The sequence below is a fragment of the Gekko japonicus genome, unplaced genomic scaffold (assembly GCF_001447785.1).
Source record: "Gekko japonicus isolate JY-2015 unplaced genomic scaffold, Gekko_japonicus_V1.1 scaffold64, whole genome shotgun sequence".
NCBI classification, from domain to species: domain Eukaryota; kingdom Metazoa; phylum Chordata; class Lepidosauria; order Squamata; family Gekkonidae; genus Gekko; species Gekko japonicus.
The window spans coordinates 1,585,044-1,608,224 of record NW_015170277.1 but is presented as its reverse complement, the minus strand read 5'-3'; the positions used below and the strand labels follow the sequence as shown (position 1 = coordinate 1,608,224).

At 46.1% G+C, this 23,181-nt stretch overlaps 1 protein-coding gene across 1 annotated transcript; it reads right to left on the bottom strand.

Annotated features, from left to right (window-relative positions):
* Window positions 1–3,488: 3,488 nt before the first annotated feature.
* DENR (density-regulated protein) lies at window positions 3,489–18,884 on the bottom strand. Its single transcript, XM_015417685.1, has 7 exons — window positions 18,775–18,884; window positions 16,071–16,090; window positions 13,938–14,022; window positions 10,816–10,899; window positions 10,496–10,612; window positions 5,698–5,837; window positions 3,489–3,812 (listed from the first exon to the last, which is right to left on the bottom strand). Exons 1-7 carry the CDS (start codon window positions 18,866–18,868, stop codon window positions 3,768–3,770), a joined length of 585 nt encoding a protein of 194 aa, XP_015273171.1. The 5' UTR covers window positions 18,869–18,884; the 3' UTR covers window positions 3,489–3,767.
* Between the last annotated feature and the right edge of the window lie 4,297 nt (window positions 18,885–23,181).

Genomic DNA, 23,181 nt, shown 5'->3' with positions numbered 1-23,181 from the left:
CCAGGTTAGCGTTGGTTTGGCGAATAGCCGCTGCTGTAGGCGCTCGTCCCGAAGGCCGCATACCAATCGGTCTCGGAGGGCGATTTCCACATCCGCAACATTGCACGGCCTCGCTGCCTTTCGAAGGGCCGCCACAAAGTCTGCGATGGTCTCATTTGCCGCTTGGTTCCTTTTGTAGAAGGCATGCCTGCAGGCAATTTCTGAAGGCTGCGGTGAGAAGTGAGCCTTCAGTTTCTTTGTGATGTCCGCAAAGGAGACGGTCTTCACCTCGGTCGGGGCCACCAACGACCTCGCAATGTCGAAGGTGTCCTTTCCACACGAACTCAGGAGGCATGCTCGCTTCTTTGTCTCCTCGGTGATGTCGTGTGTCTCCAAATGGAACTCGAACCTGGCGAGGTAAGAGTCCCAATCTTCGGACGATGGTTCGAATGCCTCGAACTTCTGATTCCCAGCCATCGGGGGAGACTTGGGCACCGGGTCTGGTGGCGCCTCCGCTAGATCGGCTGCTGTGCTTTGCTCGCCTTCGTTCTGGGTCTGTGTGGGAATGTCTGCAGGACTGCCTACCTGCTCTAACATCCCATCCTCGTCGCCAATTGTTAGATCGCGCTAACAAAGACCCGTAGAGTGATTTCAGCTAGTGATTCAGCTTTATTCGAACAAGCACATAAACGCATTCAGGAATCAGAACAACTTAACATTGGAGCTGGGCTCCTTTTAAACATACCGGGCTAATATAGCCACGCCTACTATTTACATAACAACCAATTAGATTGCATAGATAAGGGCGAATCAGTGTCCTTCCCGCTCAGGGAACAGCTCCTCTGTGATTGGTCGCTGTTTTGAAGCGACCAATAGATTGTTCGTACTGTCGGAGCCTTGGCCGGCTCGAAGCTTAACATGGGAAGTGTATTGAGCGATTCATGTTATGTTGTCAGTACATAACAACACCTTCAATATATACAAAGAGAGAATTTTTGCAAGTGTTCACCAGAAATTCCTGTCCTACAACCTCTGGAGCAGCAAAGATAGTTCCACAACCTGGGTTTGGGTTGTTGTTGGGGTTTTTTTTTTGGGGGGGGGGGTTTTAAGAAAATAAAGAAATTAAAATTCAAGGTGTGGTTGAACTATCAGTACAACCCACTAGAAACACACACACCCTGCAAACCAATTAAAGGAGTCCCCTGCTTTCCCCTGGAAGGTGGAAAGTGACGTTCTGAAACTGGCTCTTGAATAGTCCCTAATGCAACACATAAGTTTGCATCTCCGTGAAAATTAGAAAAGTGGTTTTTTTTACTAGAGCATTTTAAACATTAAACGTCTTAAAACTGCACTGGTGTCTGAGGAAGATGCCGGACACTAAAAACTCTTTTCTTGGAGATGTATGGAGAATGAAAAGGATTTGAAGCTAATATGTTTTTGAAAAAGTCCGCGGGAGGACCTGTGACAAGACCCTAGATACATACTAGTTTGGTTTGTTCATCTTCAGTCTTCTGTGCAGTCCCACCTTGCCAGGGCACAGGTCTTTCCTGCCAGGCTATTAGAGCAAGAGAGTGCCTTCTTCCAGAGACTAGCTTTCAAACGCACTGCTCGATCCGAGCAGACTTTAGGAGTGAATTGAACGCAGATTTTACACGTGGCTGTATTACGGGCCTCGCCCAAGCAGAGAAGGCAGAGGGTGCTCATCAGATCGCGTCATTTTTGCACTGCACTGGACACATGTTTTAAACAAAGCCTTCTGCAACATATCTGAAGCAGGAAGAACTCAGAAAAGTTTGCAGGAGAGAAACTCACTATCTCTGTAGCTGCAGAGAACACGTCCTCACCATGCGGCGCAGAAGAAAGGACTGGGGGGGGGGGCTCGTTCCTGCAGAGCATGTGACCATCAGGCGGGAAGACGGCCCCCAACAAGCTCTGCAGGGGAGGGGCTCCCCTTGGAGTGTTAAGAACATTCTAGAATAGCTGCAGAGAGAGCCTCCGGTGGCTGGCCTGCGCAAGCCCGCAAAGAAGATACCTTGATGAACAAGTTACCGGTAAGTGCAACACCATTTTCATCATCACACTTACACGCTAAGCAAACCGAGTGCCCTCATTGCTGCCTCTCAGTCTCTCAAACTACATCTCTCATATATACCCCAAGGTTTAAAGACCCACAAGGCTGCAGAACATTACAGTAAGTGTGCACCAAGTAACTCCATGGTTTTCTGCTTAATATAACTGCAGTTTTCAATCTGAATCACAAGGGGGGGGGTAAAATAAAAAGCGACGAGGGATGCTAAGCCAAAAACACAGCCACCCTTCTTTCAGATATCAAGATCCCTGACACATGGCCATCGTCCTATAAGGTAGAAAGGTGGCTAACGATTGTCTTAAATAAATAATCTCTTCCATAACAGCCGGGGATGTCAGCGTTGCCTAGGAGGAGATAGGAAGGAACCCCCCTGTTAAGTGTTACTAAAAGCCTAACCACACTCTGTTTCCTCAATTGTCCTAATTAAAGATCAGTTCAACAGGTAAGAAGATATTCTGTGCTTGACCAGCTTTTGGTCTGTGCAACTTTTCTCCTTTGGTAGAACTTTTAACCAGATCAAATGTAAAGTCAGCCAATTCTCAACCGTACACAGAGCAAAACAGGCTACGGAAAGATCGCAACCAGAGGACAATTATACAGTGTTGGGGGTCTTGACCAGTGTTCCCTCTAAGCTGAGTTAGTGTGGGCTAGCTTATAGTTTTTTAGCCTCCAGCTCACACATTTTTGTGTTCGCTCTGGAAGGAGGGCTCCAGAGCAAACTAATTTATGCAGTAGCCAAATCGCTCACTCACAACTTTAATGCCAGTCGCTCACAAAGTAGAATTTTTGCTCACAAGACTCCACAGCTTAGAGGGAGCATTGGTCAAGGCATGTATGTATCATGGTTAAGTAAATCAAATCAGATTTGCTTATCTAAGAAATTTATTTTGCTTCCGCTAGCATGGGTCTTAACTCTGTCCACAGTACGGTACTGAAATCCCACTTGTCCTTCATCGCTGGAATCTTCCTCAGTTCCTCACGAAGATCATTTCAGAGAGTAGCCTATGTTGGTCAACAATAGAACACCTACATTCAAGTCCAGTAGCACCTTAGAGACCAGTAAAAGTTTCAGGTGATATGTGTGATTCTTGAAAGTTCATACCTCAAAACATCTTTGTTTCTAAGGTGCTACTGGACTCAACCTAGCTGTTCCTCAGCTCCATGATTCTCCAAAAGTTATCTGTGTGTTTTGTAAAACTTCTGCCTGCGATCATGAGGACTAGAAACCCTGTTTGGGCAATTGTAAACCAATTGTAAACTCTGTTCCTGCAGATACTCTTGTGCAGCCCTCAATCGATGTTGATTAGACTATGCTGAGCGGGCTCATAGGTTATTTCTGGTCTTCTGAATTCTTTCAGCAAGGGATTCTAGAGTGGACCAATGAAGGAGCAGAAACTGCAAAACGATTAAGGGGGGGGGAGAAGGAGGAAACCCGCTACTGGTGAGGAACAATAACGTCTTTATTTAAGTCTCTATGTCATGCGTAAGCATGATAGAACCACTTCCCCAGGTTTAAACTTTGGCAAAAAATCACAAACAGAAAATAAGCAGCCAATACAGAACCGTGACAATGCCAACAGTAAGGACCCCTGGAACGGTTTTGCTGTCGGGTGAACACACTTAGAAGCCTTGCTTTTGGCTACGTCGACTAGGAACTCGGTGGTTATTAAAAGGCAGGATTTAAAAAAAAATAATAGAATCACTTCTTGACTTCTCCTAGATCTTCAATGCTATCGTCATCCACCTGCAAACGGAAAGAAAACAGCAATACTGGTCAGAACGCCATTTTTTAAAAAGTAGAACAATGACAGCAAAGCAACAATGACTACCATCACTACCATCATAACCTGGCCCTGGACGGGAGAACACCAGTGTTTCCCGGAGCAGACTACGCTGAGTTGGCGGGGCAGTTGCAATATGCCATCTTGCGGAAGATCAGAGCACTTTTGTTAATAATAATGTTATTGTATTGTAGAGTTTTTAAATGGTTTTTAAAATGTTTTATATTTGGTAATGGCCTATGCCTGACTGTAAGCTGCCCTGAGCCTGCGTAGTGGGGAGGGCAGGGTATAAATAAAATCTATATATAAATAAATATATAAATAAAGCGGGGGGAGGCTCAAGGTCAGTATTTCCACATGCTCAGACAACTCCCCCAAGGAATGGAAAAGAATTTGACCCTGTATATTGGCCAAAAGAATTGGAATCCCCAGTTCCCCTAACAGCCCAATCAGGACTGAGCATGGTCCCAGCGGCCTGTATTGAGAGCAGCAGCAGAGTCCATTAAGAACATAGCCAAAGCCCTGCTGGATCAGACCAAAAGCCCACCAAGTCTGAAACAACGAGGAAGATCCTCTCAGACACAAACCCTCAGTTCACACTCCCTTGTGCCAGATTTCTTGCAGTGCCATGCAGAATTCGCAGGGAACTGACACAAGAGTGTAGCTGAACCATAAAATGTAGATGTTTTGTTCAATCTGTTCTGTGACTTTAAGGATGCATAGGCCATTTTAACATTGCATATTTCCTAAAATTTCTAAGACTCATGTACATTGCTGTAACTAATCTTGTGCTGGCCACGAACCGTATTAATAAATTTTATTTGATAACGGCAAATCTTAAAAAACAAGATACTGACTTGAGTTGGTGGGAAAGAGCACAATTACAGTCTAGATATGCTAAGGATAAACAAACGGGTTTTTATGAAAAGTTGACAGAGATGGATAAAATACTGATTCATACTGATGAAAAACTTATTAAAAATTGTATGTTATGATGTTAGAAATGAAAACAGAAGATGAGGGGGTTAAGTCCTCTATGGTTAAATGGGCACAAAATTTTGGGCATAATATTGAGTTAGATCAATGATCTAAGATTTGGAAAACAAGCAATTTCCTATAAAGAATTTATAAAATGTTTTATAGATGGTATACTACTCCAGATAAATTAGCAAAATTTTATCCTAATATGTCAAATGATTGTTGGAAATGTCAAGAAAATGTTGGCTCTTTTTCCCATATGTGGTGGACCTGTGAAAAACATAAAAAATATTGGACCTTGATTCATGAAATGTTGCAAAAAATTTTTAGAAACTAATATACCTTTTGGACCAGAATTGTTTTTACTGAACACAGTTCCAGAAAATTATAAAAAACAGGACTCCTGTCTGATTATACATGTTGTTACAACTGCTATAATATTGTATACTAAATATTGGAGAAGAAAAGAGACACCATCAAAAGAAGAAATAAAAAATTAACTACTGGAAACTGCCGAGATGGATAAATTGACTTTGATTTTGAAAGGACAGAAAGAGGAGAATTTTGAAAATACATGGTCAAGACTTCACAGGCGGATTGAAGAATATATTAAATGAACTGTGTGTACAACCGAGACAAAACATAATAAGAATCTGGGAGAACCAGGTTTGATTCCCCACTCCTCCACTTGCACATGGCTGGATGACCTTGGGCAAGCCGTAGTTCTGATAAGAGCTGTTCTCTTCCTCATCTTCTTCTTCCTCATCCCCTTTTGTTTTGATATACCAAAAATCACCACAGGAAAAAAACGACATATGGAGGATTAAAAACCAGGGTGCGGGGGGGGGGGGGGGGAGAAAAGGCTCTTGCCTCCGTCCACTTCTCCTGGATGACGTCGATGATGTCATCTGTGAAGTCCCCCTGAATGATGATCTCATCCTCCCCCGTGACTGAGGCCCCGCAGGAGAACTTCTGAGCAAAGAACCGCTGCGCTTCCTTGAGGTCGATTTCTGTCGAATCAAGAACAAGGAGGGACTGTGTGACCCGTCTTTCGTTGTTTCTGTCAGGCCACCCTTGTAGCCGGGTTGCCGGCTTCCAAGTGAGAATTATGGAGTTACAGCCGATCCCCAGATGACAGAGATCAGTTCCCCGGGAGGAAATGGTGGCTCTGGAGGGCGGACTCGGCGTCCTTACACCTCAGTGAGGTCCCTCCCCGAATCGCTTCCTCTCCAAACCCTGCCCCCAAATCTCCAGGAATTTCCCAACTCGGAGTTTGCAAGCCTACATTGTAGACCAGGGGTGTCGAACTCATTTGTTACAAGGGCCGGAGCTGACATAGATGTCACTTTGTTGGGCCACGCAGGCCATAAAATATACCATACTATAACCTTTATCGGCATTATTTATTTTCATTTATTTATTTATTTTTGGCTCAGGGCAACTTACAGCGAGGCATAAACGCCAAGGTTAAAACAGTAAAAACAGAGTAAAATGATACAATACAGCGCAATTCACTAAAATGTCGGTGCTTCTTATGCACTAAGAAGTATACAGAACATAAGGAGTACTCAATACAGTTAACGCACATCTTGCTTTTTAGAAGCCAGATGCAACCATAAAATATAAAACAAAGGACTACAGAGCACTGTTCCCCCTAAGCTGAGTTAGTGTGAGCTAGCCTCCGGCTCACACATTTTTAGCCTCCGGCTCACACATTTTTGTCTTGGCTCAGGGAGGATGGCTCCAGAGCAAACTAATTTAAGCAGTAGCCAAATCGCTCGCTCACAACTTTAATGCCAGTCGCTCACAAAGTAGAATTTTTGCTCACAAGACTCCACAGCTTAGAGGGAGCACCAGTGTTCCCTCTAAGCTGAGTTAGTGTGAGCTAGCCTCCGGCTCACACATTTTTGTCTTAGCTCCGGAAGGGATGGCTCCAGAGCAAACTAATTTATGCAGTAGGCCAAATCCCTCGCTCACAACTTTAATGCCAGCAGCTCATAAAGTAGAATGTTTGCCCACAAGACTCCACACCTTAGAGGGAGCATTGCTAGAGAGTACTTTGTGTTACATGCACAGCCCGGCCCAACAGAGTGACATTTATGTCAGATCTGGCCCTCGTAACAAATGAGTTCGAAACCCCTGTTGTAGACGTTGCTTTGAAGAATAACAGAAGGCCCCCCCAGAGAAGGACCCTGCCCCGAAGAGCATTTAGACGGGGAAGGGGGGAGTCCAGTGGCACCTTTAAAACCAACAAAGTTTTATTCAAGGCATGAGCTTCCGTGTGCAAACACACACTTCCTCAGATACACTGAAATGGAAGTTAACAGTCCGTACATATAGCTACCGGGTGAGCAGCAAATTAGCGCACGGCATAATGAAGATGTTTTAACAGATGCGAGAACCAAACAGGAATAACAAGCTAAGTTTACACGGCCACCATTTGCTTGGATTTGTATGACCATATAAACTTAGCTTGTTATTCCTGTTTGGTTCTCGCATCTGTTAAAACATCTCCATTATGCTGTGTGTGAATCCGCTGCTCACCCTCGACCTATATGTACGGACTGGTAACTTCCATTTCGATGTATCCGAGGAAGTGCACGAGCACACGAAAGCTCATGCCTTGAATAAATCTTTGTTGGTCTTAATGGAGAACACAGAACAGTGACAATCCTTTTGTAAGCTCGAGGGGGTTTTAGGCTTGCTCTGCCTGAAAGCGCAGCCCCCCCCCCGCCCCCCCCCCCCCCCCAGCAAACCAGTCTTGAAAAACAGCTTGTGATATTCAAATATGTAACAAGCCGCCCTGACCTCGTCAGATCTCGGAAGCTAAGCAGGGTCGGCCCTGGCTAGTATTTGGAAGGGCGACCTTCAAGGAATACCAGGGGCGTGACGCACAGGCAGGCAAGGGCAAACCACCTCTGAAACGTCTCTTGCCTTAAAACAAGTCTAGCTCGCCACCTAGTGGTAAGGGTAAAGGTTCCCTTGCTCGAAACCCAGTCGAATCCGACTCTAGGGTTGCGGTGCTCATCTCCGTTTCCAAGCCGAAGAGCCAGCGCTGTCCAAAGACGTTTCCGTGGTCATGTGGCCGGCATGACTAAACACCGAGGCGCACGGAACGCTGTTCCCTTCCCACCAAAGTGGTACCTTTTTATCTACTTGCCATTTCTTGCTTTCAAACTGCTAGGTTGGCAGGAGCTGGAACTAGAGATGGGAGCTCACTCCATCATGCGGCACCCGGGTCTTGAACTGCTGAACTACTGACCTTCCACAGCCTAGTGCTGCATAATACTAAAAGAGCTAGACCAGGGGTGGCTAAACTTGCTTAAGGTAAGAGCCACCTAGAATAAACCTCAGATGTCTGAGAGCCGCAAGACATGATCAAATATTGCACGTTGTTACTGGGAAATATGCAAATTTGCTTTTTTATTAACGTTAAATGAGACTGCCAGGAATAATAACAAAAGCGGTAAAAGCAGATATGGATAATGATATTTGTTTGCTAATGATATTCAGCTTCCCCAGCCGCATGTGGCTCCCGGCCACAGCTTGGCCACCCCTGAGCTAGAACTTGTGACTGCCAGACAATCTTAGGATCTCCTGCCTATTTTGTACACAATGCCATATGATCATTATTATTAATTCTGTAGCAAGCGGCTTGGCCCACCTGGCTCCAGATTGTCTTCCTCTGGCTTGCCAGCCACTCTCCGAGGTCTTTCCCAGCCTGGTGGCCCAGGATCCTTCCATGGGAGATGCCACAGGTCAGATCCCCTCCTGCATGCACTCTGCCACTGCGACAGGGCACTCCCCAATACGCCACAGGGGTTAGCCAGACAGGCTCACCCCACAAATTTAAGCTGAGCCCCAAGGGGTCTATATTTCACCAGGAAAATGGCACAACCCCCAAGATAAGACTTTGGCCTAGTTCACAGGGAGGGGTGTCAGCTTGTGCCAGGACTGTACCACTTCATACTGTGGATGGGGTCCACATGACTGAGTGTTCCTCCATATCCCAAATCTTTGATTGTGGACAAACAGATGTTAGGACAAAATGCTTCCAAAGCCTAGTCTGACATGGCAATTTTCTACACATACTGGAGTATGAAAATGCAAATAGATCAAGATGGGCATGCTGGTCTGTCTGTAGCAGGAGAAAAGAGCAAGAGTCCAGGAGCACCTGAAAGACTAACAACATTTGCTGCAAGGTAGGAGCTTTCATGAGTCACCGCTCATTTCTTCAAGTACCTGAAGACTCAGGAAAGCTCCTATTCTGCCAACTATTTTGTTAGTCTTTAAGGTGCTATTGCACTCTTGCTCTTTCCCGGTACTCGACTGGCAACCATTGCCACTGGCAAAGCACATGCCAAATGTGAGCCCGCACAGGCGTCGATGTCAGCTGTAAGATGTAAACTTACAGCTGTCACGTCAGATGTGAACTAAGAGTGTAATTGAAGTGAACATCCCAGCAAGGGTATGGTTTGTCTTTGCAGACCTGTTTCTGTGATCGCCACTTGCCTGGCAACAACAACCTGAAGTCCAGATGGTATGTTACTCCAGATAGGTTAGCAAAGCAAAGTGGTAATTGTTCAGATAAATGCTAGAAGTGTAAAAATAAGATAGGTTATGTGATGTTTCAAAAAAAAAATTGGAAATGGGTGCACTGTATAATGGAAAAAATAGTAAGACACAACATCCCCTTTACTCCAGAATTGCTATTGTTAAATATTTTTCCGAAAGAATTTGAGGCAACTGACAGATACCTGATTGTATACATGTCCACGGCGGCAAGGATATTATATCTATACCATAGATATTATATCTATACCATAGATCTAAACATGGGCATTACAGCATTGGCTGTTTTATTCTCAATCCCATTCCTAATAATCCCTAACATAGAGTTTGCCTTTTTCACTGCTGCAGCAGACTGGGTTGACACTTTCATTGCGTTGTCCACCACAACCCCAAGATCTTTTCCCCTCTCAGTCTCAGCAAGTTCAGACCCCATTAGGCTATAGTGGAAGTTGGGATTTTTTGTCCCAATGTGCATCACTATTGGAAGATTCAAGAAATACCAAACAAACAGGAATATATTAATAAACTCTTAGAAGCGGCGGAAATAGACAAATTAACTATGGAAATGAGGGGCACAAAGAAATGGACATTTCAAAAAACCTGGAAGAGACTATATGACTGGTATGATGTGAATGGAGTCAAAGATTAAGCTGATATGGTAAAAATAATAATTGCGTATGTAGTAATATATAATAGTGGAATTAGAGAATATTAACAAATATTAGTGAATAAGAAAGCGATGGATTAGGTATAGTAACAAATTGTAATCAGTCTCTTGGTTGTATGTTGTTTGTTGTAGTTGTTTATGTCTGTGTTTAGGAATATAAGAAAACAATAAAGGTGTACCTTCGGGTACTTAAAAAAACCCAAAAAACATCCTGAAGCCCGTCACTCCGTTGTCTTTCTATTCGGAACTTCAGCCAGACAACAAACCTGGTGAACTCCACCACAATTCAGACCTGGGGGTGGGTGGGGCTTGTTACAAAGAGGTCCGCATTCCCATGATTCCCCAGCTGCACTGTACAATGGTACAGCCCAGCCACCGCAGGTTCAAGACCTCACTGAGGACCCGTGCTTTGAGACCGCCTTCACTCACCGAAAGTCGCCAGACCGCACACCCTTGTGACGTATTTCTTTTTCGCCCGAGGGATTTTCGCTATCGTCACTTTCTGAGGCACGGTCTTCTTCTTCTGTTTTATCTGGCCTCTTCCACCTGGGGAACAGGGCAGGAAAAGGTTGTGAGTGTCACAGCAGAGGCGTGAGAGGCGAGACCAGACCAAGCTGTCGGATCTTCCCGCCTCCCGGCATCTCCGCTCACCAGTCTGGCGCAAAGCGGCCCGTGTCAGCCTGGCTCTATAGAGGGCCCATTCATGGCTGTATCCAGCCTGTAAAAACAACCAGCTGTTTAGACCTTGCCTCTCTTTTGCTTTTTCTTCTCTTCCTCTTCTCCTGTTGTTCCTTGGCCTTCTCCCACTCCAGACTCTTGTTTAGGAGAGTTTTCTAAATCAGAATATGAAACAAGGTTAAACTTTTTTTTAAAAAAAAATGGCTACTTCAGAACGAAACTAAGCACACTTGTACTGCGGTGAACCTAGTGGAGTTGAAGAAGAAGAAGGAGAGATTGGATTTATACCCCCGCCCTTCACCACCTGAAGGAGTCTCAGAGCTCTTTGCATTGTGAAGATATAAGGGGAAAGGCATATCTGCAATGAAAAGGGATAGAAACTTCACTATTCAAAAATTAAGAATTCAGAAAACCTAGCGGATAGGTCACCGTAGCGGTATGTCAATTCCAATTTTTAAAAAGCCATGGAAAAGCCCTCTGGTGGTGGCAGGAAATGGGTGGCAGTGGCGGTGATTGGATTTATATCCCGCCCTTCACTACCCAAAGGAGTCTCAGAGCGGCTTGCAATCTTCTTTCCCTTCCTCTCCCCACAACAGACACCCTGGGAGGTAGGTGGGGATGAGAGATCTCTCTCAAGAACTGCTCTTGAGAAAACAGCTCTGAAAGAACTTGTCATTGACCCAAGGTCACACCAGCAGCTGCCTGTGGAGGAGTGGGGAATCAAACCCGGTTCTCCCAGATCAGAGTCTGTGCTCTTAACCACTACACCAAACTGGCTCTCTCCACCAAACCTAAATAAGTATAATGCTCTCTGGATGGCACACAATGTTATTATAGTGATACTCTCCGGGGCCAGATCTTGCAGCTGAATAGCCTGTTAGCGCATTAAATTCCTGAACTGTTCTCACAAAGAAAGCGGCAGAGAAGGAGTGAAAAGGAATGGGGGGTGGGGGGGTCAAGTCAAAGCTGACTAATGGCAACCCTGTAGGGTTGTCAAGGCAAGAGACTGTCAGAGGTGGTTCTCCATTGCCTTCCTTTGTATAGTGACCCTGATATTCCTTGGTGGTCTCCCATCCAAATACTTATCAGGACTGATCCTGCTTAGCTTCTGAGATCTGACATGATCAGGCTAGCTTGGGCTATCCAGGTCAGGGGGACTCAATGGACCAGAAGGGTTTAACTCTGCTTAGGGTTACATTATATGTCTCTGTCATCATTAGCAGGGTTGGATTTAGGAGCAGGTGACACAAATGACCAGTGTTCCCTCTAAGCTGAGTTCGTGTGAGCTAGCTCACAGTTTTTTAGCCTACGGCTCACACACTTTTGTCTTCGCTCAGGAAGGATGGCTCCAGAGCAAACTAATTTATGCAGTAGCCAAATCGCTCACTCACAACTTTAATGCCAGTAGCTCATGAAATAGAATTTTTGCTCACAAGACTCCACAGCTTAGAGGGGCTTCAAAATTTCCGGAAATTTTACATCTCTAGGCAAGAGATATTCAGAGGTGGTTTGCCACTGTCTGCCTTTGCATAGCAATGCTGGACTTTCTTGGCGGGTCTCCCATCCAAATACTAACCAGGGCCGACCCTGCTTAGCTTCCGAGATCTGACAAGACCAGACTAGCCTGGGCTATCCGGGTCAGCTGAAAAGGAATACTGACCTCAAATCCCTTCCCCCTTGATGCAAATACTGCCCCAGCACAGGGTTCCCTCTAAGCTGAGTTAGTGTGAGCTAGCTCACCATTGTTTAGCCTCCGGCTCACACAATTTTGTCTTTGCTCAGGAAGGGAGGGCTCCAGAGCAAACTGATTTATGCAGTAGTCTAACTGCTCGCTCACCAATTTAATGCCGGAAGCTCACAAAGTAGAATTTTTACTCACAAGACTCCACAGCTTAGAGGGAGCATTGCCCCAGCAAGACCCGCTGCAGCTCTTCCTAGAATTCCTCTGCCTGCTGTGCCAGGGAAACTAATGCCACTCTACGGATATCACCACATGACCCCCCATGGAACTACTCCCAAAGAGTTGCCCTCTTAGGTTCACACATGCAGGGGAACGAGACAGCAGAATGGACTGCACCCCTTTACACTGCAGCGGATGGATTCCAGCTCTGAAACTCCATGCAAGCTGAAAACTAGCAATGCAGGGGGAACAGTCGCTCCCACCCCACCCCCGCACTTTGTTTGGGTACTGGTGTGCTATTTGCTGGGAGCTTTTAAATACAGGGGATTGTTCCAAAATGTGATCCTCCTCTTATGATCCTCCACCCATGATCTGAAGCGGTGCAGTCCATTCTAACATCTCATTTTATTGCCTGCGTGAACCGGGCTGCAATCGGTTATGGCAAAGGCAACAGAGTACCCTGAAGGCTAACGGATTTTCACAGTTTTCATAGACAAGAGACTCAGTTTTACCCTTGGGAGGAGGCGGTTTTGTTGGAAATGACAACCGTATGCACATGCTCAGGAGGGTCTACTTCTCACTGAAGAAAAGGATTAGGGGGGGGGGGAGAGAATCTACAAGAAACCCCAGAGTAACCGACATGACAAGCACTGAAAAAAGGACTGCAACACACAAAAAGAATGAGAGGAGTTGCAACCAGGGGTCATTTCGTAGAAAAAGAGGAGCAGGAGCTCATTAGCATAACTCATTAGCTTAACTTATTTGCCACACCCCCTGACATCACCGGAAGTGTGTCAGAAGGCAACACCCACTGCTCAGGCTCCACTGGACTGTTTTGGATTTCTCACTGAAGAAAAGGATTGGGGGGGACGCACAGATCTGCCCTCAGAGAGGAGGGAGAGCTTGTACATGAAAACTGGGGGGGGGGGCCCTCTGCAACTTACCTGGCTGCTTCTTGCTCCTCGTGGCCCGACTGAGGGCTGCTGGGAGCAGGGGGCAGGGCTTGTTGCATGTGCCTGCCCCGTGGGCTCTTTACTGCCAGAGCGCCGCTCCTGTGCGCTCCTGCGGGAAATGACCCCTGGTTGCAACGATTGCTGCTGGACGAGTGAGGCACAGGTATACTCACAGTTGTAATTTAGACTAATTTATATGTAAACGCCTCTAAATACAACCCTGTTCATACTAAAAATTCCCAGTGAAGTCTACAGAGCAGGATCGCAGCCCCCGTCTGCCTTTGCACCCAACTTTCTGGGCCCAAAGTCTCCCGCTAACACCAGAGAAAGAGCCTCTTACCTACAGTAAGTTTTGCAAACTCATTTGGAAAATTCTTCTCTAGCCACTGTCTGCATTTTGCCACATCAGGCATGTATTCACAGTACTGGAGGAGAAATGCAACTCGTTAGTTGAGAAGCTATACACACACACACGAATGCACACAGCAAAGCAGTCTGTCTTTGCAAACTACAACTGCACAAAACAGCGAGAATGCTTAGTTCCCCTGGAAGTTACATTAGGAGGCAAATCTCACCAAGGGTGACCCCAGGACTTCCTGGCTAGCACAGGACACTCCTGCTCAACCTTGCTCACCTCCTGGAGACCAGCTAAAATGGTCTGGGATTCCCAGGACCAGTACACTGGTGGCGGCGGCTACAAGAATGGATGGCTTCCAGAGGGAATTGGATAAACATACGGAGCAGAGGTCCATCAGTGGCTATGAGCCACAAGGTATAGATAGGAACTTTCAGTCTGGGGCAAGTGATGCTCTGTATTCTTGGTGCTTGGGGGGGGGGCAACAGTGGGAGGGCTTCTAGTGTCCTGGCCCCACTGCAACCTCCTGATGGCCCCTGGTATTTTTGGCCACTGTGTGACAGAGTGTTGGACTAGGTGGGCCATTGGCCTGATCCAACCTTGGCTTCTCTGATGTTCTTAATATGGAGCAGAGGTGCATCGGTGGCTCTTAGCCAGAAGGTATAGATAGGAACTCTCGGTCTGGGGCAAGTAATGCTCTGTATTCTTGGTGCTTGGGGGGGGCAACAGTGGGAGGGCTTCTGGAGTTCTGGCCCCACTGGTGGACCTTCAAATGGCACCTGGCATATTTGGCCACTGTGTGACAGAGCGTTGGACTGGATGGGCCATTGGCCTGATCCAATATCAGCTTCTCTTATGCTCTTATATTCTCGATGGAACAATGGTCTGGCTCAACCAAAGGCAGCATCAATTAGATACCCGCTATATAAATACTTTTGCAAAAAAGAAATCAGCCCAAATAAGTGCAGCCCACCCCGGGAAATGCTCACTCCACCTTGGCAGCCCAAAGCCCTCCGGAACAGAAGAGCCTCAACACATTCCTTGCAGGGAAAAGCTAACCCTATCGGCCTCCCTTGGTAAGCCCATGATTTCATTTATTGATTTCATTTACAACCCACAACCGTTCTTCAAGTCAGGGCGCTTCACAACGTATGCAACATTAACATTCAAACTTAAAACAGATAATAAAGCCTATAAACACAGATAAGTACAATAAACAGATTATAATTAGCATTCAACCAGTCACCGGCTCTGGAACAAATCTGGAAAGTCAGCCGGCTTGCCTATACTCTTGGTTAATTAAACGCTGCACAAAACAAGGCAGACTTGCATGTCCTACAGAACCCTAATAGATCCCGCAGGGCGTGAACCTCATTGGGGACCGAGTTGCAGAGGGCAGGAGCAGCCACCGAGAAGGCCCTTGCCCTAGCGGATGACAAAAGGGCTGTTCATGGACCAGGCACTTGCAGTAGGTAAGGGGGGTGTCATACTGAGCAAGGAGGTCCCGAAATCAAGGTGCTAACACCGACAAGTCCCTCTTCCTCCCAATAGCTTCAAGTCATGCTTCAGATGGTCAGACAACAAATATATAAACTGCAAAAAACTTATTTACAAGTTAAAGTGTTCTATATGTTCCATCTTATAAAGTGCATTGTGTATTATTCATAATATTCTAAAACAGGTATATATATTCATTACATGTAACATCAACAATAATAATCAGTTTGTACAATCTAATAGCTACCAGTCAGTTTACATCCTTTTTACACAATCAACCCCAACGGGAGTTTCTAGAATTATACACCCGCTTCTCCTTGCTTGAAAGTCTTCTAAAGGGGGAAGTTTCCTTTTGTGGTTACATTGAAGTTTAAATTGATGTTTGTTGCTGGTCCTACAAAAGGCCCATTAAGCAGCTGACAATCGTATGCTTCAGATGGTGACAGCATCCTATTCAGGACCTCTTTGGCCAATCTTCGGGCAAAGAGGCCATCTACTGAAGGAGTTACCCATTCACATAATCTGGCCCATGCCCCCTACACACGTATCTCCACTTCACTGGGACATAAAAGGGATGCCAGCAGTGAAAACAAGACAATAAAAATGAAGAAGGCAACTCACCTCTGTTGGCAACGAGCAAACTGGAAATGGAAAAGACAGGGGGGAAAAACATTAGGGATATCACATTTTCCCTAAAGAGTTATCCCAGTCTAAACCTATTGAAATCAATGGACTAGGAGTGGACTGTACTGCCAGCTCATTCCAGCAGGCGTGACAGAAAGTCCCGTGACTCCTTAAAGCCTAATGGCTCTATTATGGCAGAAACTTTACACTGCAATAACTTCTGATAACATCCCTGTAACACACGTATTAAAAAAAACCCCAACATATCTAAGGTGTCAAATCCTACCATGACCTGAACTGTATTAATCACCCAGAGCAAAGTTTAGCTCTGATTGGGCGGAAAGGCGGGATAGAAATAAATAAGTTTCACCAGTTTTTTCGTAGAAAGTTAAATGGCCCAAATTTGGACACCAGCTCTCTGTAAAGCCTCATTTTAACACCAAAAAAGGAAGGCGGAGGGCGGTGAGAATTCTGTTCTTTTTCACCCAAGTGTTTACAAGCGGAGCTTCTCAGGATGGTTCGTCCCGTTTCTTTTTCCACCTCTGTCAAGTTACTGGGTATTGTAAAAAGAAAATACAGAGGAAATTGTAATGATTCCATGTTTTGGTGTTTGTGTGAAAATGTTGAGTTTGACTGCAGTAATGTAAGGAGAGCCATAGGGGAAGATGAGTGTGCTGTGATTGGCTGCTGACTAAGAGTGTGGGAGGAGGGATGTCTGTGTGCGTGTCTATGAAGTGATTCTGTGTGTAAAGTGTGAAGAGAGAACATGGTCTGTGTGACTATGGAATTTTGAGTCTAACTCTGTGTGAAAAAGACCAACAGTTTAGTCTGTGTGACTAAGAGAGCTGATCCTATTCTGTGTGAATAAAACAAAGAACTAGCCTGTATATCTATATATATGAGAGAGTATACTGAGTATACCGTGCGCCTTGGTGTTTAGTCATGCCGGCCACATGACCACGGAAACATCTTTGGACAGCGCTGGCTCTTCAGCTTTGAAACGGAGATAAGCACCGCAACCCTAGAGTCGGATGCGACTGGCTTTCGAGCAAGGGAACCTTTACCTTTTTATACTGAGTGTATGAGCCTGTCAGAGTGGAGTTTGGAGTTTGAGAGATTGTTTGCGGCACCAAGCTTTGCCAGTTAGATTTACAAGTTCTTTTCTTCAGTATCTGTTCCAAAGAACCAGAAACCTATTTGGTTCTTTATTAAATACATCTTTTTTTTGTTGTTTAAACTTATCCCAGAAATCAGTGCAGTCCTTACTCAGGGCCACATAGTCCTCTGAAGTGCCCAGACCCTGGGTCACACTACCAAAAGAGAGAGAACTGGAATTTTTAATTCCTGGTGGCAGCAGAAAACTACCAAGTTTATATACACAGAGAGTGTTGAAAGGTAAAACCGTCTCCCCAAATAGCAAGAACGTCACATAAATATACTTTCTGTTTTCTTATGCAGCAAATGGTATAGAAAAACCATTATCACTGAGTGAAGGACTGCCTCTCCTCCATCCTCCTACATGTCAGTTTCAGGCCTGACGCTGATTCCTGCTCGCCATCGACCCACCCTGCCCCCTTGTTCATGGACCCCAAAAAGCCCCACTTAGTTCCTGGATGTTTCCCACGACCCCTCCGTAGCAGAACCATCTTCCAGAATCCATCCAGAAGGCCTTCTGTCAGGCTTGCAAAACCCGTCTTTCCTCCAGAAGGGCCCATAACAACACCATGCCTTAACTTAGGGCAATATTTCGAACAGACATCGGGTATGACTTGCTCTGTGTTTTGGGAAACTGTTGGGACCACGTCGTAGTTCTTTGTATTGTCTTTTTAAACCTGTATCTACCAGGCTGACAGTGCCGCATGACGGAGCGAGCGCCCGTCTCTAGTTCCGGCTCCTGCCAACCTAGCAGTTCGAAAGCAAGACATTGCAAGTAGATAAAGAGAGACCGCTTCGGTGGGAAGGTCACAGCGTTCCGTGTGCCATGGCGTTTAGTCATGCCGGCCACATGACCACGGGAACGTCTTCGGACAGCGCTGGCTCTTCGGCTTGGAAACGGAGATGAGCACCGTGACCCTAGAGTCGGACTCGACTGGCTTTCGAGCAAGGGAACCTTTACCTTTACCTTTTTACCAGGCTGATGAACAAAGTTAAGAGTCCAGTGGCACCTTTAAGACCAACAAAGTTTTATTCGAGGTGTGAGCTTTCGTGTGCATGCACACTTTGTCAGACGATGAAATGGAATTGCAGATCATAGTTGCGTATATAGGAGTGGTCTGTTAACGTAGCATGCAAAATAGTGAGGACGCTTTTTTTTTTAACCGATCAAAAGAATGACAAGTTAGTTCCTGGTTGTCATCTGTTTGGGGTCAACTGGGGGGGGGGGAACATAGGTAATAAATATGTTAGAACTGGTTTTTGAAGCGCCTTCTTGGGCTGATCAGGAGAGGTAGGACATAAATTAGGGGGGGAGAGCAAAAAACAAAGGAAATATTCTTTCTAAGTCCTTGAGCTGGCAAGCCCCATGGTGGGAAGGATATAGACACAGTCATGGACAACTTCTCCTATTCCACAAACATCCAAGAGGAGTCACATGGGGAGATCTTTTACTGTCTGTTCTGGGATGTTGTTATGAATGGAATTATTCCTATCATCGCCCTCCACATCAAAATGGTACCCCCCCCCCAACCCTTTTAGCACTTGCCTCCGCAGTACAGGACTCGCAGGGGATAGTCGGCATCTGACCTGGCGTTGCACCTTTGGTCTCCTTTGCAGTCAAGGACCTCCGCAGCATCCATGGCCTTCACAAACCTAGGAAGCAGACAAACAGAGGCCGTCAGCACCATTATAACGGTTCTCCCTCTCTCGAGTTTGATGTAGTGGTTGAGTGCGCGGACTCCTAATCTGGGAGAACAGGGCTTGATTCCCCACTCCTCCACTTGCACCTGGCTGGATGACCTTGGGTGGGGAATCACGCCCAGTTCTAATCTGGGAGAACCGGGCTTGATTCCCCACTCCTCCACTCGTAGCTGCTGGATGACCTTGGGTAAGCCGTAGTTCTGATAAGAGCTGTTCTTGAAAAAGAGCAGTTTCTGTCAGAGCTCTCTCAGCCCCTGCCTACCTCCCAGGGTGTCTGTTGTGGGGAGGGGAAGGGAAAGGAGTTTGTCAGCTGCTCTGAGACACCTTTGGGTAGTGAAGGGCGGGGTATAAATCCAATCTCTTCTTCTTCTTTTCTTCTTCTTCTTCTCACTTTCTTCTTTCCCCCCTGTTCTTAGACCAAGGTCTTGGGCAATAAAACTGAAAAACTTAAATAAAACACATATGTAAAAACACCTCCCTTTGGCACTTCTCTGCAGCCTCTAGAAATCGAGCAACAAAATATGTATGTTGAGAATAAAAATCCTCTAGGAGGAATCGAACCTTTTGCTCTAATGTCGCTGGAGGAAGTGCCGCGGAATTAGGGCCTGGAGTGAGCCTTAGTCCCCTGATAAACCTATGAGATGTTAATTTCTATAGCAATTAGCTTCTATGGTTGAATCTCAGGCTCTGTTTCCCAGGAGTCTTCAGGACTCTGCTAAGTGCTCTGTGGCCTTCAGGTACCGAGAACCACGGACCTGACTTTTGCCTTACATAATCTTTGCCTTCTGGGAATGTTTATACACTATCAAATTCTAAATAGATAGAGCAGGGGTGCCGAACTCATTTGTTATGAGGGCCGGATCTGACACAAATGAGACCTTGTTGGGCCGGGCCACGTGTGTCATAAAATGTAATGCCAGGTAGCAGAGATATAAACTTTATAAAGGACACAAACACAAAGGTGGGGGGGGTTGCTTAAAATAAAAACATGCCTAAAACATTAGCACTCTTGCTATATTTTGTTTATTTAGCAGTATCTGATAACGGACACCTCTTGCTCTGAATTATTGCATCAAAATGTCTGTGCTGTTGCAATCTTGAGTATGCTGTTCAGGTGTGTCTCTGTAATCTGCAAACCTATGATGACGCAGCAGCAGCAGAACTGGGAGAAGAAGCAGAAGACAGATGGTTCACAGCCCGATAGAAGCCCTCCGGGGGCCTGATCCTGCCCCCGAGCCGCATGTTTGCCACCTCTGAGATAGGGTATCTGGAACTAGCTTCCTGGGACTCTCTTAGTCAGCCTCAAGTCTGAGTCAACCGAGCTTAACCCAGCTTTCCTCGACTTCCTTGACCCCAGAGATAGAAAGAAAGGGCTGAGCTTTGCCGTATACGTCAGAGATGTATGTCAGAGGCTCGTCACAGCCTTGACTGACAGTTACATCAGCCCCTATGGTTGGAAAAGGGAACTTAATGTCTGAATTCAGCTTTGTTCCTTGTTGTTCTGGCTGACCACCCTTCCGTTATGGGTCTTGACAGAGCAACCAAGAATATCCTTTATAGAACTTCAAGTGCATGATTTATGTATTGGGGTTGTGTTGAAATATTCTATGTTGAATACTGAAATGCCACAAAAGTGTTTTCTGACTTAAGAGTGTGCAATGGCATAAACGGATCTCTCTCTCTCTCTCTCTCTCTCTCTCTCTCTCTCTCTCTATATATATATATATATATATATATAAAGGGAGTTTACATGTCCTCTGAGCATCAAAGTGAGCATAGCTCTGACCAATGTTCCCTCTAAGCTGTGGAGTCCTGTGAGCAAAAATTCTACTTTGTGAGCTACTGCCATTAAAGCTGCGAGCACGTGATTTGGCTACTGCATAAATTAGTTTGCTCTGGAACCCTCCTTCCTGTGCTAAGGCAAAAATGTGTGAGCCGGAGGCTAAAAAACTGCGAGCTAGCTCACACTAACTCAGCTTAGAGGGAACACTGGCTCTGACATACATCAGTTTGGCCACATGTTTTTGGCACTGATTTATAAAAAAAGAGAGAGAGCGGCTTACAAACTCCTTTCCCTTTCCCTCCCCACAACAGGCACCCTGTGAGCAATGCTCCCTCTAAGCTGTGGAGTCTTGTGAGCAAAAATTCTACTTTGTGAGCTACTGGCATTGAAGTTGTGAGTGAGCAATTTGGCTGCTGCATAAATCAGTTTGCTCTGGAGCCATCCTTCCCGAGTTAAGACAAAAATGTGTGAGCCGGAGGCTAAAAAACTGTGAGCTACCTCACACTAACTCAGCTTAGAGGGAACACTGCCTGCAAGGTAGGTGGGACTGAGAGAGCGCTGAGAGAAACTGCTCTTTCAAGAGCAGCTCTGACAGAACTGTGGCTTGCCCAAGGTCATCCAGCAGCTGCAAGTGGAGGAGTGGGGAATCAAACCCGGTTCTCCCAGATTAGAGTCTGCACACTTAACTACACCAAACTAGAAGAAAAAAGATCCTCCCAAAAAAAGAACGACAGCACCAATGGTGAGCCTAGGAATCAACACTTATCTTGGCAGGCCATGATTCCCCTGAGACTGGAAAGTGGGGGGAGAGAGATAAGAGAAGAGACAAAAACTGGAAGACCAAAATTCACATAATTAGCAAAAACTGAACCCAACAGGGTGCAATTAGAAAACTACTAGTATGGCCAAAAACATAGATATTATAATAATAAATACAGATACACATACCTATACATTAGTTGTACGTCGCCACAACCAAGCACATTCAAAAAGATTAGAAACATAGAAAAGCTGTGCAGTCACAGCGCATATGAAAATGCAGCTGGAAACAGCTGGGAAATTCTGTTCATCGCTGTGGATTCTGGGGAAGAGGATCGGGAGGACACCAAATGCACAAGCTAGTTCCACAAATGGGTACATCAGTCCCTTGTCAAAGGCTCTAAAGGACACCCGTTCCCACACTAGCTCCCACAAGAGACTGAGCCAGCATTCCATTTTGATTTCCCTTTCATCATGGAGTAATTCCTCCAATAACAATCAGTTAGAACATAAGAACATAAGAGAAGCCAAATGTTGGATCAGGCCAAAGGCCCATCTAGTCCAACACTCTGTCACACAGTGGCCAGAAATACCAGGTGCCATACCAGTTCTGCAATTTTCATTACAGGGGCATCTGAATTCAATGTTCTGGAATTAGTCTTTGCCAAAAACCAAGAACTTCGTGTTTTCTTTAAAGAAGTCTATGCTGACTAACATGAGAAGCAACAGCGATGCAAAGCAACACATGAGTTTGTGGGAAAAGGTCATCTAAGTGGGACGGGTTGAGACAAGCAGACAGCCGGTTTTGAAACTAGGGCAACTGGCAGTAGAGGATGACCATGTTGGATCCACTGGTGGACCTCCTGATGGCACCTGGGTTTTGGCCGCTGTGTGACAAAGACTGTTGGACTGGATGGGCCACTGGCCTGATCTAACATGGCTTCTCTTACGTTCTTACAGACGGCTTCCAGAGGGACTTAGATAAACCTATGGAGCAGAGGTCCATCAATGGCTGTTAGCCACAAGGTATAGATAGGAACTCTCAGTCTGGGGCAAGGGATGCTCTGTATTCTTGGTGCTGGGGGGGGGGACAGTGGGAGGGCTTCTAGTGTCCTGGCCCCACTGCTGGACCTCCTGATGGCACCTGGTATTTTTGGCCACTGTGCAACACAAGAATGTTGGATTCGAAGGGCCATTGGCTTCTCTTATGCTCTTATGTCTGGGGCAAGGGATGCTCTGTATTCTTGGTGCTTGGGGTGGGGTGGGGAACAGTGGGAGGGGCTTCTAGTGCCCTGGCCCCACTGCTGGACCTCCTGATGGCACCTGGTATTTTTGGCCACTGTGTGACACAGCGTGTTGGGCTGGATAGGCCATTGGCCTGATCCAACATTGGCTTCTCTTGTGTTCTTATGTTCTGACCATTGCTGATTTTGGATGGCCAAGATGTCCCAAGCCACTTGGCACACCTTGGGCGATGCATCGAAAAAATTATTTACAAACGCATAAAACTGGGCGAGGGCGGGCTTCGGAAAGTTGTGCGCAGGGGGTGGTGGGGGGGGGGGGGGGGGGGCTGGAAAAGCTGTAGGTACCAACTTTTTTTAAAGGGGGGGGCAGAATGCCAATGCTGGTGGTGCCAACCTAGGGCTGGGCAAGGCACAGGGCGGGGGGCAAGGCGTCATGCCAGGCTGAGGGCTGGGCTCGGCGGACAAG

What these genes read in the sequence shown, in the direction of transcription:
- DENR (XM_015417685.1), bottom strand. Translation starts at nt 18,868, where the DNA reads ATGGATGCTGCGGAGGTCCTTGACTGCAAAGGAGACCAAAGGTGCAAC. An exon ending in GCGAGTCCTGTACTGCGGAG is followed by an intron (nt 16,091 to 18,774) that starts GCAAGTGCTAAA and finishes TTCCATTTCCAG; the next exon opens with TTTGCTCGTTGCCAACAGAG. An exon ending in GTTTGCAAAACTTACTGTAG is followed by an intron (nt 10,900 to 13,937) that starts GTAAGAGGCTCT and finishes ATTCTGATTTAG; the next exon opens with AAAACTCTCCTAAACAAGAG.